The 15,300-nt window shown below is 38.2% G+C and overlaps 1 protein-coding gene across 4 annotated transcripts in view; it reads left to right on the plus strand.

The window, feature by feature from the left end:
* Positions 1 to 15,300, plus strand: part of UBR3 (ubiquitin protein ligase E3 component n-recognin 3) — a 215,571-nt gene that overhangs the window by 111,757 nt on the left and 88,514 nt on the right. For all 4 annotated transcript variants that reach the window (XM_077829550.1, XM_077829551.1, XM_077829553.1 and 1 more), the window contains one exon: positions 2,793 to 2,881. In XM_077829550.1, the coding sequence (XP_077685676.1) occupies positions 2,793 to 2,881 (89 nt within the window). The remainder of the gene's footprint in view (positions 1 to 2,792; positions 2,882 to 15,300) is intronic.

Below are 15,300 nucleotides of genomic sequence, written 5' to 3' on the forward strand. Positions count from 1 at the left end.
TTTCATGTAATAAAGGGTAATTCCATGCATTTTCTCTGTAAAGGATGTGACATTTGAGCAGACATGTTCTGAATACTTTTATGTTGAATAAAGCTCAAAGGATCACTTGATTATGATAAATGATAATTTCCAGTTATTTGTCATCCAAATGACTATTTTTCTACCTCCTTGAATCAGCGATGTTGTTTGCAAAGACTTGAAACAAATATTCTAACAGGCAGTACCTTGTGACCGTTTAGAATTCAAATGGATCTAATCTGATGACTATGTGAGCAGCATGAATCTAAGCTTCAATTTACATTTGTATTTCAAGTCTAGTTTTGTAATAATGAAGATTGAGCAGGCAGTGTTTGAGCACTCAGTGATGACCCATTTTTAGTTACCTCAACCTACAAAGACAAACTTGGCATCTCTCACATGATCGATTGTCACCATAGAAACCAAGACAGAGCTAGAGGAGAGACTGAGCTGCTTACAATATTTTTCAGCCTCAGTATCTTAGGCCCTTGGGCTATCATGGAAAATTACTGAGCTGTACTGAATCTGTCAGAGTTTGTTTATGTCTCCTTATTAAGGTTCTCTATTTACAGTCAGACTCTTTTAGTAAAAACGAAGCATAGGTTGAGGAAAAAATTCTGGGGAAAAATTACCACAATAATTCCAATAGGAGGTTGTCTCACATTACGGATGCATCCTCTAAAATAATCAATCTTAAAATTGTTGTAAGAAAAAAAAATTTAAAAAGTGGTGGTGACTTTTCAATGTGACAAATAAATATGTGCGCATGTGGGGATACTTGAATTCTAAAAATGCCTAAGAAAATTGACTAAGTTAAATAATACTTGCTCAAGAAAAACAGTTTCTAATTACTCTTGCCTTTTCTTAAAACTATATTTTACTTAATCAGTGTAAATAATTTCATTACCAGGGTCCTATTGAGTCACTGTACAATTTACTGTGGATTTAATTTTAAGGGTGACTTTTTGTTTCCTTTAAAACATAAAATTTTATCTTTCCATATAATGCGTGTGTGTGTCATTTTTCTCAGTAAATGGGAAGGGGAGGAGAGGGATGGGACAGCCTACAGAGAGCCTAGTGACTGACTCCTCCAAATTCTCAAACAATTAATAGGTACCATTATACTTATTGTGATATTTTAAAATGTATCTTAAAATAAATAAAATAAATTAGTGAGTTTTCTTTGTTAATAGGAACATAAACTATGTAAAGTGCATTTCCAAAACATTTCCAAAGCAAACTTAATTTTAAAAAATAAACTGGAGTGAAAAAACAGTGAATATCACAGCGCTAGAAGCTCATTTCAGGGATATTTATTTATTGGCTCTTTATTGGCTCTAATTTAATTTGTTTGTGTTTTTGGGTGGGAAGCGTGTGATGAGGAGAAACCAGACCTGTGAAAGATAATGAGCGGGCAGCACTGGCATTTAAAGGCCACTTTTTTCCCACCAGTGTAAGCAACTGCTGATGAGGTTTTTCAAAACCTTAGCAAGGATTAAAATCATTGATATCATCTTTGGTTGAAAAAAGTAATTCAGTCTTGATTCTAGTGTTGTCCTGAGGCTCTTTATGAGCAGAGTTTGGATATTTTCCCAGGCTGTTTTATGCTAAATAACGTATGCTAATTTTGTGATGATGATCTAGTCACATGAAACTGAATATATGGAGTTACCATATTTCTTTCATTTAATTTGAACTTGGAACCACTTAGTAGGCAGCAACTTAAGAAGAGCATTGATGATCTTGTGGTTAAAGCAGTTGAATAATACCCAGGACAATTTGGTTTTACCTCTGGCTCTTCTATGGACTTCCTTTGTGATCCTGGGCAAGACACTGAAACCAAAATTCCCTAGGTGACCACTAATTGTGTGGTACTCCTTTTTTGGGGGCCCAATTTAAGACACCATGAGCATGATTTTCAGAAGAGCTGAGTACTCACAACTGCAAATGAAGTCAGTTGGAGTTGTGGATGTTCAGCATCTTTGGAAAAATCAGTCTCTAGGTTGCTTGAGCAGCATTAATTTTAGTGTTTCTTAACTTTTGAATGCTTGATGTTGCAACCTTAGCATCCTTTTATATGTCTTATACATTTTGTACATATTTTTAAATGGATAGCTAAAACAAGAATTTGGTGTTTGTGCCCTCCTCCTACTCCAGGTCCTTTATCCTCTTTTATCCCGATCACAGGCAATGGCATACAAATCAGGCAGTTTTGTTGCTGTTTTTTGGCCTGGACTAGTAAATTTTAATCACTATTTGCAAGGGAAGCAGAAAAGTATGGACACTAGAAGTTATTGTGGGGATGTGTATACTGATGCTGCCATTTTTCTCCGGCTTGCTTCCATTTTTTGTGAGTTGCTCTTCCCTAATGCGGTACAAAAATAACATTCAGGAGTAATGTCCTTATTTCTTGTACACTGGTAAGTCCTGATTAGATCATCATCCTTTGGTTTTGTTGTCTGGCTTTCATCCCTTCCCGTGTAACCAACAAAAACTAGTCATCATTCATCATCAAGGACCACTTCTAGGGTATTAGATTCCTCATTTGTCTGTCTAACAAATGAATGCAAAGAGGGGACCGTGGTAAATCTTGTATCTCAGATGCAATTGTGTGGAGTGCTAACTGCTATGCTATAAACCCAAGAAAATACATTTTTAACTCTTCTCTCAGTGTTACGTGTGGAGTGCTAACTGTTATGCTATAAACCCAAGAAAATACATTTTTAACTCTTCTCTCACTGTTCTTCAGTAAATTTCTAATATCTTTCATGTAGACGACAAAAGGCCAGAGAGAGGCAACAAAAGTTGCTAGCTGAATTTGCTTCGAGACAGAAAAGCTTCATGGAAACTGCCATGGATGTTGGTAAGTTGTATTACTTATTTTATTGTATGTAGTTAAGTTATTTTTAAAAAGTCCCTTGTACCAATTTCTGTGCATTTGATGCTCCCACAGATGTTTACAAATGCAGTTTCTCTTAAAAAAAGAAAATGCTGCTGCTGCTTAATAAGGCGCCCTTTACAAATAGGCTACATTTCCTGGACTTCAAATAATTCTTCATACTATGCACTTACATTGTGTAGCTACTTATATCCTAGGACTTCCAAAGGACTTCACAAACACTGAACATCACAAATTCTTGTGAGAGACACACACTCAGTGCTTTTCACAGATAAACTCAGGCCAAGTAATGGTAAGTGGCTTGACCCAGGAATGGAATCTGACTCCCAATTCTGCTCTCTTACCACCTGACCATGCTGTCTACCAAACAAAGCATGGCAATCATGAAAATGTTCAGGAGCTAATTTGTAGAACTGAGCCCAAACCATCCATAAAGGGCAAATAGTTTTTACACAGGGTGGATAAAAGTTGATGGATTTTTTTTTTAAATTTAAATTTAATACATTTTTCTTTTTTAAAATAAACCTGTTTAAAATTGAAATTATGACAGCCTATGTTAGGACTACATTTACTGTAAACTATTAAAGTCATTTAAATAAAAAAAACTGCAAACATGAGCCCTCTCACATGTTAATAGTTAAAGGATGCTGCTTTTTTAATTAGATGGAGAATCAAAAGGAAAACATCTTAACATTTGAGGTCAGTGCAAGCTTGTAAATGTATCACGATGTCATGCACTGCATTACTATATATATTATTTTCAGACCATGGAGCGAATACTGGTATTTACTTTTTTCCAAATGTAAGTACTTTTCGTTTCTGTTGTGCAGAAAAGCTTTTTCATTAATTACTTTTGTTTTCAATTTAGCTAGCAGATACAGAGAATATTTTCTTCATTTGGACTAGTTCACTCAAAGTTAAGATGACATTTTGGGGAGTTAAAAAAGCAGGAAAGCTTGTTTTTCCTTTTCAAATGTATAAATAAAAATGAAGTGGGAGGGGATGAGCTCTGCTAATTTTAAAAATTTGAAGGATGTGGGACCAGATTTTAAAAAATATTTAGGCACCTAAAGTTTCAGAGAGGTGCCTAATGGGATTTTCAAAAGTGTCTGAGTATGTTAGGTGCCTAACTCCTATTGATTTTAATGGGAGTTAGCCACCTAACCTGTTAAAGTTTGAAAATCCCACTAGGCAGTTATTTTGCATCTTTAAGCATCTAAATACCTTTAAAAAAATCTGGCTTATGATAACTGGAAACAATGTCAATTGAGTAACTGAAGTTAATCCTTTATTTTAAAAATCAGTTTAAGTGCAAAAAGTATTTTGATGTTTTTTTCTTAGGTATCAAGCACATTTAAGGTAGTTTTATTTAACTAATGAAAACAATTTGAAAACAACTGCTGTTGTAAATTTTTAATTGATTTCCAATTTCTATCCAAATACAGATTGACAAAAAACCCTATCATCTAGTTAATAAGAAATGGGCCAGTCACCATTTTTTAACATAATAGAAAAATTTAAGACTCTGAATAAATGTATATTAAGTTATGTAATTGCTTAAATAAATTAGTATAGATATAGTATATCCTCCAGGCTATCAAAAAGTAGGTCAAATTTAGTGTAAAGGCTATCTTTGGTTGCAAATTCACATGTTTTAATGGTTATACCAATTGATGAAAACTAACCTTTAATAAGGAAAATAACTAAAAAGCACAAATGCAAACCAAGATAAAACCAGTGATTTAAACTAAGGTTTCCTGCTTGCTGATTTAAGTCATGATTAAAATGAGTGATTTAAATAATTGTAATTTAAATCAATCCACCCTATTTAAGCAGAACTTTTATCTTATACAGTGATGGTCATACACACTATAACCCAAACAATTTTTAGAATTAAATATTGTGGTTACAAGATTTAAAAAAATAGTAGAGGGGTACAGGATGTAATAGAGGAAATAGTTTCATATTATATTTGAAGGTGCTTTAGATGTTTTATTAATGGAGTAGAGATACAGGAAGGCTGTTCCAGATGGCAAGGGTCACCAAAAAGAGTCTTTTACCGACTAGGTTGAGATTCTGTGAAGGGACAGCGCACTTGTCAAAAGTAGGGCAAAACAAAACCTGTAGAATGTGCTGAAATATGTTTATGGATTACTTTAAAAACAAGATTAACTTTGAATGGCAATTTGAAATGAAAGGTTAATGGAATTCTTTGAAGATATAATAAAGGAGATGTTTCATTTCTTTGTACATGTGAGTATGCATTCTACCTATGATAGATTCTGGAATTGTAGAATCATAGAAGATTAGGGTTGGAAGAGACCTCAGGAGACCATTAGGGTTGGAAGAGACCTCAAGAAATCCAACTCCCTGCTCAAAGCAGGACCAACCCCAACTAAATCATCCCAGCCAGGGCTTTGTCACGCTGGGCCTTCAAAATCTCTAAGAATGGAGATTCCACTACCTCCGTAGGTAAACCATTCCAGTGCTTCACCGCTCTCCTGCTGAAATAGTTTTTCCTAATATCCAACCGAGACCTCCCGCACTGCAACTTGAGACCATTGCTTCTTGTTCTGTCATCTGCCCCTACAGAGAACAGCCCAGCTCCATCCTCTTTGGAACCCCCCCTTCAGGTAGTTGAAGGCTGCTATCAAATCCCCCCTCGTTCTTCTCTTCTGCAGACTAAATAATCCCAGTTCCCTCAGCCTCTCCTCGTAAATTATGTGCCCCAGCCCCCTAATCATTTTTGTTGCCCTCTGCTGGAATCTCCAATTAGTCCACATCCTTTCTGTAGTGGGGGGCCCCAAAACTGGATGCAGTACTCCAGAAGTGGCCTCACAAGTGCCGAGTAGAGGGGAATAATCACTTTCCTCAATCTGCTGGCAGTGCTCCTACTTATGCAGTCCAGAATGCCATTAGCCTTCTTGGCAACAAGGGCACCCTGCTAACTCCTATCCAGCTTCTCATCCCTTGTAATCCCCAGGTCCTTTTCTGCAGAACTGTTGCTTAGCAAGTCAGTCCCCAGCCTCTAGCAGTGCATGGGATTCTTCCGTCCTAAGTGCAGGCCTCTGCACTTGTCCTTGCTGAACCTCATCAGATTTCTTTTGGCCCAATGCTCCAATTTGTCTACGTCACCCTGGACCCTCTCCCTACCCTCCAGCGTATCTGTCTCCCCCCAGTTTAGTGCAATTCGCGAACTTGTTGAGAGTGCAATCCATCCCATCATACAGATCATTAATGTAGATGTTGAACAAAACCAGCCCCAGGACCAACCTGCTTGATACTGGCTGCCAACTAGATATCGAGCCGTTGATCGCTTCCCGTTGAGTCCCACGATCTATCCAGCTTTCTGTCCACCTTATAGTCCATTCATCCAATCCATATTCTTTTAACTTGCTGGCAAGAATACTGTGGGACACCGTATCAAAAGCTTTGCTAAAGTCAAGGTATATCATGTCCACCGCTTTCCCCAAACCCACAGAGCCAGGTATCTCATCATAGAAGGCAATCAGGTTGGTCAGGCATGACTTGCCCTTGGTGAATCCATGTTGACTGTTCTGAATCATCTTCCTCTCCTCTAATTGCTTCAAAATGGATTCCTTGAGAACCTGTTCTATGATTTTTCCAGGGACTGAGGTGAGGCTGTAGTTCCCTGGATTCTCCTTCTTCCCTTTTTAAAAGATGGGCGCTATGTTTGCCTTTTTCCAATCATCCGAGACCTCCCCCGATCACCAGGAGTTTTCAAAGATAATGGCCAATGGCTCTGCAATCACATCAGCTAACTTCCTCAGCACCTCGGATGCATTAGATCCAGACCCATGAATTGTGCATGTCCAGCTTTTCTAAGTAGTCCTAAACCTGTTCTTTCCTCACTGAGGGCTGCTCACCTCCTCCCCATACTGTGCTCCCAGTGCAGCAGTGTGGGAGCTGACCTTGTCTGTGAAGACCGAGGCAAAAAAAGTCTTTAGTACTTCAGCTTTTTCCATATCATCTGTCACTAGGTTGCCTCCCTATTCAATACAGGTCCCACACTTTCCCTGATATTCTTCTTGTGGCTAACATAGCTGTAGAAACCCTTCTTGTTACCCTTCACATCCCTTGCTAGCTGCAACTCCAATTCTGCTTTGGCCTTCCTGATTACACCCGTGCATGGAAAGCTGAGACTTGTTGAAGCTATGTACAAAGGAATTCCAGTAGTCAAGCTGGAGGCAGTATCAAATATGGCTCAAGAAACTGACATGGATGAGGACTTCAGCAGAAGTGGTTCTTTACCCATGAAAGCTTATGCCCAAATAAATCTATTAGTCTTTAAGGTGCCACCGGACAACAAATTCATATGCTGTCATAAGTTCAGGTGTCATCTAGCCCACAGGAAGTACCTGAGGTTCATAGTAGGGGCCAAATGAAATCACTGCAGGGTTCTACCTTTTGGACTCTCCATGGCATTGAGAGTTTTCGCCAAGTGCCTGTCACAGGGAAAAGCACATGATGCTGATGGCACAGAGAATAGCAACCAGGGAATCTGTGTCTACCTGTATCTAGATCTCCGCCTGATCAGAGGCGGGTCTCACAAAGAGACTGAAACAGCCCGGATCATGTTCTCTCCCTACTTCGGTCTCCTGGTGAACTAAGGGTATGGCTTCACTACCCACCGGATCAGTGGGCAACGATAAATCCAGCGGGGATCGATTTATCACGTCTAGTCTAGACACAATAAATTGACCCCCGAGTGCTCCCCTGTCAACTCCTGTACCAGTGCCGCAAGAGGCACAGGCTGGGTCAACGGGGGAATGGCAGCAGTCGACTCACAGCGGTGAAGACACCACGGTAAGTCGATCTAAGTACATCAACTTCAGCTACGTTACGTTCACGTAGCTGAAGTTGCATAACTTAGATCGATTTCGCCCCCTTCCCCCCCCACCCCCCAGTGTAGACCAGGGCTATGAGATGTTGTCTCTTGCACCATCACAGACAACAAAGTTCATAGAAGCTCAACTTGATTCCAGTTTGGTAAATATTTTCATGACAGAGGACAGGTTCCGGTTGCCTCAGTCAGTAGAGAATGGCCAGTGCATAAGACTGGTGATGACTGTGCTTGTGTGTCTGGGGCTCCTTGGCCATATGAGTGCGTGCATATATGTGACACCACTTGCCTGACTTTGCTTCCAGCCTCTGTAATATTGGTTGAGCACAGTCTACTCCCCATCCAGGTATCTCATGACCAAATAGTTACGGTCCTGCCCAGAATCCAGGAATGGTGGCTAGACCCACTGTACATGAGAGAGGATGTGTGTTAGTAAGAATGCAGCTTTTACCAAGATTATGTAGGTGAATCTAACTCTTTGGAAAAATTCCATAGAATTTTTAACATCTATACAGACAAACCTAGGTCGTTGTGCTTAGGTCTATGCATAAAAGGTTTCTGGGCATGCAAATTAGAACAGTTCAGTAACTTTTTAAAATAAATATGTATTTGCTTCCTACTTTTATTAGTGAATAATTTTAAGTACCCTTCTTAGCATGAAAATGTGTTTTTGTTACTAATGATGTTAGTATGCCACAGTAGTACATAGCATCAATTTAATGGACTCCACTTTAAAATGATTATTACGAGTGCAGACATTTCTTGGTGACATCTTAATACAGTTCCAACCTCCAAGCATTGTGTTAATAGATAAAAACAGAAACATTATGCAGCTTACTTTTTTTTCTGTGCACCTTCCAGGCTACTCTGCCATTTCCCCAAGTCTGGTTATTTACTGAGAATATGGTATATGTAATTTGCAGTTTTGTCCAACATAAAATAGCTTTTATATTCTGATTTAAATTAAAATATGCACACAGAAGAAATTTGCATTCCATCATCTTGTAATAATTTAATATTGAAATGGAATATTCCTAGTTAAAGTAGAGCATGTTGAACAAACTGAACACATTTCTTTAACCTTCTTTAGTTAACAGCAAATCACTGTAAACTTTGCAGGAACAGCTATTAGAAATATTTAACGAAAAAGATACGATATTTAAGTACTAGTCAGGCATCTGTCTAAAGTGGGCTGCAAGACTAAATTCTGCATGTGTTTACTCAATATAGGGTATGTCTACACAGCAAAAGCTGTGCATAGGCTATCCTACCTGATCTCACTTGAATCCAGCTACTGTGGCTAACAGTAGCAGTAAAGACAGCATGGTACAGGCTTCAGAGTGGGTTAGTGAGCAGAGGACGTACCCAGGGTTTGTGCTAGGTTTCTACTATCCACGCTGAAATCTGCTGTGCTGTGCTGTATTCCTTGCTGTTGTTACGTTCACTAGCTGAATTCAGTTGGCTAGTCTGTGCATGGCTTTTGCTGTGTAGACATACCCACAGAAGGAATGCTATTAAATGGCAACACCCTGTAGTGTATTGCTATTATAGAATGTGTTGTTCTATTTGGAAAACAATATGTTAATACTAAAACCAAACCTAATCAAAATACTTTATGTTCTCAAATATCTGTACTGTGGTCTTGCTTATCAGCAGTATCACAGTTGGACTATTTGGCAACCAGTCTGTTTTAAATTTTATGAATATGTTTTTGTAGTGTTAGTCATGGTCAGAGTCTATTACAGGGAGCTAAGACCTCCCCAGCTGTCACTGACTTCCTTGGTGTGGTTTGGGAAGTAGTTAACGTTTAAGCTTCAGTTTCCCCACCTGTAAAATGAGGACGCTTATTCCACTGGGGAGATGTGAGAATTAATTAATTTGATTTTGTGTACAGTTATTTGAAAATGGAAATTGCTACATTCAGTATGTGTTGTATTGTTTGTATTACAGTATGATCATTCTCTTTTAGAGTAAATGTGGGTAGACAGTGATAAACATGACAGAGGATAGGGAATGGTATCTCTTTAAACACAAATCTTTTACAGTTTCCAGAGTGCTTGAAAGCTTGTCCCTTTCATCAAGAGAAGTTTGTCCAATAAAAGATTAAAAACCTCACCTGTCTTATCTCTCTAATATCCTGGGAACAACATGGCTACAACTACACTGCACAGTGAAACACAGACACAGTCTGATCTTCAGAGGGCTTCCTGTGTTAATACAAATGGCATGACTTTCCATGCTTGTGTTTTAATATTAAATGTGCTCATTTTACAATTCAAATGAATCTTTTAACTGCAACCTTGCAAACTCAGTTTTGATTGAGAGAGCTCAGAGCTCTTCCTTTCTTGTATGTAATCACCAGTAACAGAAGTTCTGCGTATTATTTAGGCCTTCAGTTGCGTTTTTATATTCCTCATTGTCTTCTAATTATACTCCCATTGATACCTATGCAACAGTATTGCCATTTGGTTGCCTAGATGTAATTGAATGAAACTTAGTAAACATTTGTATTCATGCACAAGAAAGAATAGAGTCCAGCTTACTCTGTTTTAACAATAGTATGGATTCTGTAGGATTTACAGCAATATATATAATATATATGCCACTAAAGTAAGCAGATACAATTCTGAATATACTCAAGGAGAAGATCTATTGATGACGAAAGTAATTTTTATATGAGAGAGACAAGGTGGATGGGGTAATATCTTTTATTGGACCAACATCAGTTTGTGAAAGAGACAAGCTTTTCAGCTCCACAGAACTCTTCTTCAGGTCTGTGGAGCTCAAAAGCTTGTCTCTTTTAGCAACAGAAGTTGGTGCAATAAAAGATTACCTCACATACCTTGTCTTTTTCATATCCTGGGAGCAACATTGCTACAACAACACTGCAAACAACTATCTTTGTATAGTCACGTTGCAGAGTAAAGCTGGCAATATGATGTCTGATGTAATCTCCTGAGCCTTGTAACCCCCCCCCCAAATTGCTACTTTTAAAACTTTCTCTTAAAACAAAGTTGTCATGTGATGACATTAGGCTTGTCATTGCCACTCCATAGCAGTGCAGTGTCGTAAAGTTACAATGTTGCATCCATGTCACACAAGAATTTGGGATATTTAATGTCCTACAAACTAATTAGCAAAGCTCAAGTCCTCTTCTTCAAATTAATAATGTCTTCTAATAAATTGTATAGATACTTGTAAATAATTGAATGAACTCTTAAGTGAATTGATAAAAACTGTTCCAGGCAAACTTCTAAACTATTGTCTCAAATATACCTTTGTCTTGAACTTGACATATTACATAATTTTATCATTTATTTTATTAGGAATGTTAAATATCTTGTGTTCCTTTAATAGTTTTATCATCTTTGGAGTACTCAATTAAATTTATATGGCAATGCCTCTTGACAAATAGGAATTATCAGTGCTTACTCAGTTCTTTCCTAATATGCTGTGATTCTCAGCAGGACATCTTTCAGTCCTTGAAGCAATGCTCCTTAGCACAGGGAAAAAAGTGCACATTTTTAAAGCAAGGTGACACACATTTCCTAACACTCAATCTTCTGAAGCCAGTTAGAAAAATAAATTAGTTTTTACTGGTCTCCTGAGAGCACACATGCTGGGTCAGGGCAAAAGATATTAGTGTGTTAATAGATGCTTTGATGCTAGGGGACCACCTTGACACATAATATTCAGCTGGAGGAATGCTGCCTACAGTTAGCGTTGTAAACTGTATTTAGCATGTTTAGACACCTTTAACTAACTCTTTGATTTCTGAATCTCATGCACCTAAACTCAGGAGAATACAGAATGAAATATAATGTCAGCAAGGTCACTGTTAAATTCTATAATAAAACAAAGCACCAGATGTTTATCAAATTGGTTAAAGTTTATACTAGGAGGAAGTGTATGTTGGGATTTTGTTAGCTTGGGGCACTCAGTTATGTTGATACAGAGCCAAACCGTGAGTGGTGCTGAGCAACCCCAGCTCCCGTTGAAATGCATGGGAATAGTGGATGCTTTGCACCACCGAGGATATCAGTCACAGATTTAAATGCTTTCTTTGTCCCTCAGTAATATTTAGTGTAAACTTTATTTCCTATAGCTACACAGGGTTATAGTCAATTTATTTAATAATTTTGGATACACAGAAATCTGAGGATACGATGGAACCCTTTAAAAAAATCACAAGAACTTTCTAGTTGGTGATAATCAGAGAATCCCCCATAGTTTTAAAGCAGCCGTCCTATACTGTATTGCTGGATGGTTCTATCACTAGCACCTCTCTGAAGTACTTTGACCATCTTCTGGGCATAGACTGTGTTGAAATGACACTAGATTTCAGGAAAACAGACAAAAGTTTTGTGTGCAAGCTGAACTATGTAGCTGTTATGTTGACTTAATAAGGTTAGCATGTTTTCCAGAGCTAGAAGTGCAGAGAAATTGGCATCAGAAAGTAACGTACTGAAATTTCACTTTGATATTTCACTCCCAAACCATGGCATGAAGGAAACCTGACACAGTTTCCAGCAATTCCAAACGAATTGTGTGGTATAGAAAAGATAGACATTTTCAGCTCATCTTGAGGATGAACTGCAAAGGAAGAGGAAAATATTCTCTTTAAGTGTTATGACTTTTAAGGGAGGCCTAATATTGATTTTTAAAGAATTTTTTATTTTATTTGAGAAATTTTATATCTTTTCTACTTATTCTTTCCTGAAACTCCGAATGATTGACTGGAGAACTACTAGGTTTATGACCTCAGAGAAATCATGCAAGAAAAACATGATTGACTGAGATGGGGCATTATCATCATGCTGACCATTATCATCTCATTGTTACCTTGTTCTTCCTGTTTTTGTTTTATTCACCTGCTGTTTTGTCTACACTGTCACTTTACAGTGCTGAAACTTTCTCACTCGGGTGTGAAAAAACACCCCCCTGAATGCTGCAAGTTTCAGCGCTGTAAAGTAGTAGTGTAGACAGTGCACCAGCCCTGGGAACCACCCCCATCATGGGGGTGGGTTTTTTACAGTGCTGGGAGAGCTCTTGTTAACATTGCTAGTGAAGACATATGCTTAGGAACCATTCCTACAAAGACTTAAGCAGGTGCCTAACTTTCTTTGTGAGTAATCTCCTTGATTTCAGTGGGACCCCATCAAAGTTAAGCATGCATATAAGTCTTTGGAGGATTGATGCCTTAAACTGAGTATAATATAGACAGTGTCCAAGTTTGTGTGTGTTAGTTTTGACCGGAAATACATATACAGTACTAGTATTTTTCAACTGTGTGGAGATATACAATATTCAGAAAAGGGATGTGATAATTCCAGGCTTTCTGAATTTCTTGAATATTGAATGTGGTTATCAGTATCTGCTGGATACTGAATCTCAGTCAGTACTGAAAGTCTCATAAGGAGAAAGCACTGAGATGTTTCTCTAGGGCTAGGAAAGATGTGGCCCTGCGATACCTCTTGAGCCAAACTGGATGTAGGCAGAGAGTAAAAGGACTCTGGAGAATGAGTAGCATGAGCCAGGAAGTGTGGGTAGGGGTGTTTGCCTGTCTCTCTCTCAAACTGGGGAAGAATAGCAAGAGTGAGCCAGACAGCAGAAAGGTGTGAGTGAGGTCTTCGGGGCAAGGGAAAGTACAGAACAGACCATATAATTTTTATGCCAAGAGAAATATTTCCAGATTCAAAATTAAGGTAATTTAAAAAAATACAAAATACCTTTTTCCTAACTGTCAATAGCTGATAATTTTTTTGTTTTCTCTGCTAGAATAACTTAACCTCTTCTTTTTCCCTTGTCTCCCTCCCTTGTCTTATTCACTTCTTCCCCAACTTGGCTTCCTAACATCCCCATCTTTGTAGTGCCTCTGTGCAGGGGTGCTTAAAAAATTCCAACAAACTAACCCCAAGTACCGCTGGTCTTAAGCATCAGCTGCTTTCTTATTGAAGTGACACCTGTCATCCAGGAGTGGCTCTTGCCTAACAGCACTGGAGAAGCTGAGAAACCTGTTGGATGTAGGTGGCAAAAATGTCAGGGGAAGAAGGTTTAAATAACTGGAAAAGAAGGGCCTGCAACCAAGGGCAATGCAAAGGAAGGTTTTAGGTGAGCAGAGTGAATGAGTTTGAAAGGAGTAGGAGAACAATAAAACATCTACCAGAGAACTGTGGACAGAAGGGAAGAAAAACAAGAGATGTACTGAGATGGTGTTGAAAACCTGCATTTTGACTGAACAGTAAGTTACATGTTTGGTGTCAGTGATAGCATGCTTCAGTAAACAAAAGGATTCCCAAATAGTCGTGTGCAAGGATAGAATCATGACTATATTAGATCAGTCAAAACACAGAAGTTCCTGATGCCATTTTATTATGAGATTTTAAAAACTTTGATTTTTTTCCATTCTGAATTACATTCTGACGAGAGCCGTTTTCATTCTTTCCACAAATTGAAAAACTTCACCATGACAGAAAACATATGGCTGGGGCTATATTAAAATAATATGGTTAAAGGCTAACCTTTTTAATTACCAGGACTGGATTTTAGAATTCTGTGCAATTGATTTGTACACAGGTCCACGATGCTGCAGTCCTGGAATTTGTCTCAGAATCTATAACCTAAACTGCCTCTAAAAGAATCTTTTGCCCTTAATTACATTTCTAGACATTTACATTTCCAAATGAGAATGAAATGTAAACTGCTGCTGTGTTGTCTGCCTGAGGCTGCAGAGAGCCTGAATCCAAATGCTCTGAGATGTTTGCACTGTTCAGTTTAATCTACCATTTTTAGCTACTTCATTTTAGCAAAAACATCTAGCTAATATGCTTATCCATGACTGCTGGTTGCAGTGGAGGCAGTAAGTTCTTGTCAAAGGTTGCTGGCCTAGGGAACTGCGCGATCAAGCACAAACAAACATATCATCTCTGACCTTGCACTAGAAGGAGAGCAGGGGTGAGATGCATTTCTTGTCAATTGCATAAAGCACAATCACCTTTTGGTTGGTTCCTGCTTCACACAATTTCCCTCCTGGGTGTTAATATCCTTAAATGTCACCTTCACAGCTGCCAAGACCTCCAGCTTTTCATCAGCAACTACTACAGTGCGTATATGTTTAAAAAAAAAAAAGCTGATGCAAACTGAAAACATGGAGGTGTACCCTAGCACTTGAATATAAAAATAAACCAAGGAATATGTAACTTAATTTTATTAATAAACTACAAGGGTGTGTTAGATGTTTCATGTTACAGACTCCTTCCCTAAAGAATATGACTAGTTATGATCAGAGGTGAAATTTGGTGAGCACCTAAGGTTTTATTTCTTCTTTTCTCCGTGCTCTCCTTATTTGTTCTTCTTTGTCCTATTTTTAGCTTGTATTTATTTGTTGTATTGAATATAAAGTACTTGGGTTATTTAAATTTAGTGGAAGCTACTGCAAAATGTCCAGTTTGCCATAGAATTCAGCACTGGAATGCTACAGAGAACAATGCTGTCTTGTCTATACATACAGAATTCAAGA

The sequence above is a fragment of the Eretmochelys imbricata genome, chromosome 11, assembly GCF_965152235.1.
Source record: "Eretmochelys imbricata isolate rEreImb1 chromosome 11, rEreImb1.hap1, whole genome shotgun sequence".
NCBI classification, from domain to species: Eukaryota; Metazoa; Chordata; order Testudines; family Cheloniidae; genus Eretmochelys; species Eretmochelys imbricata.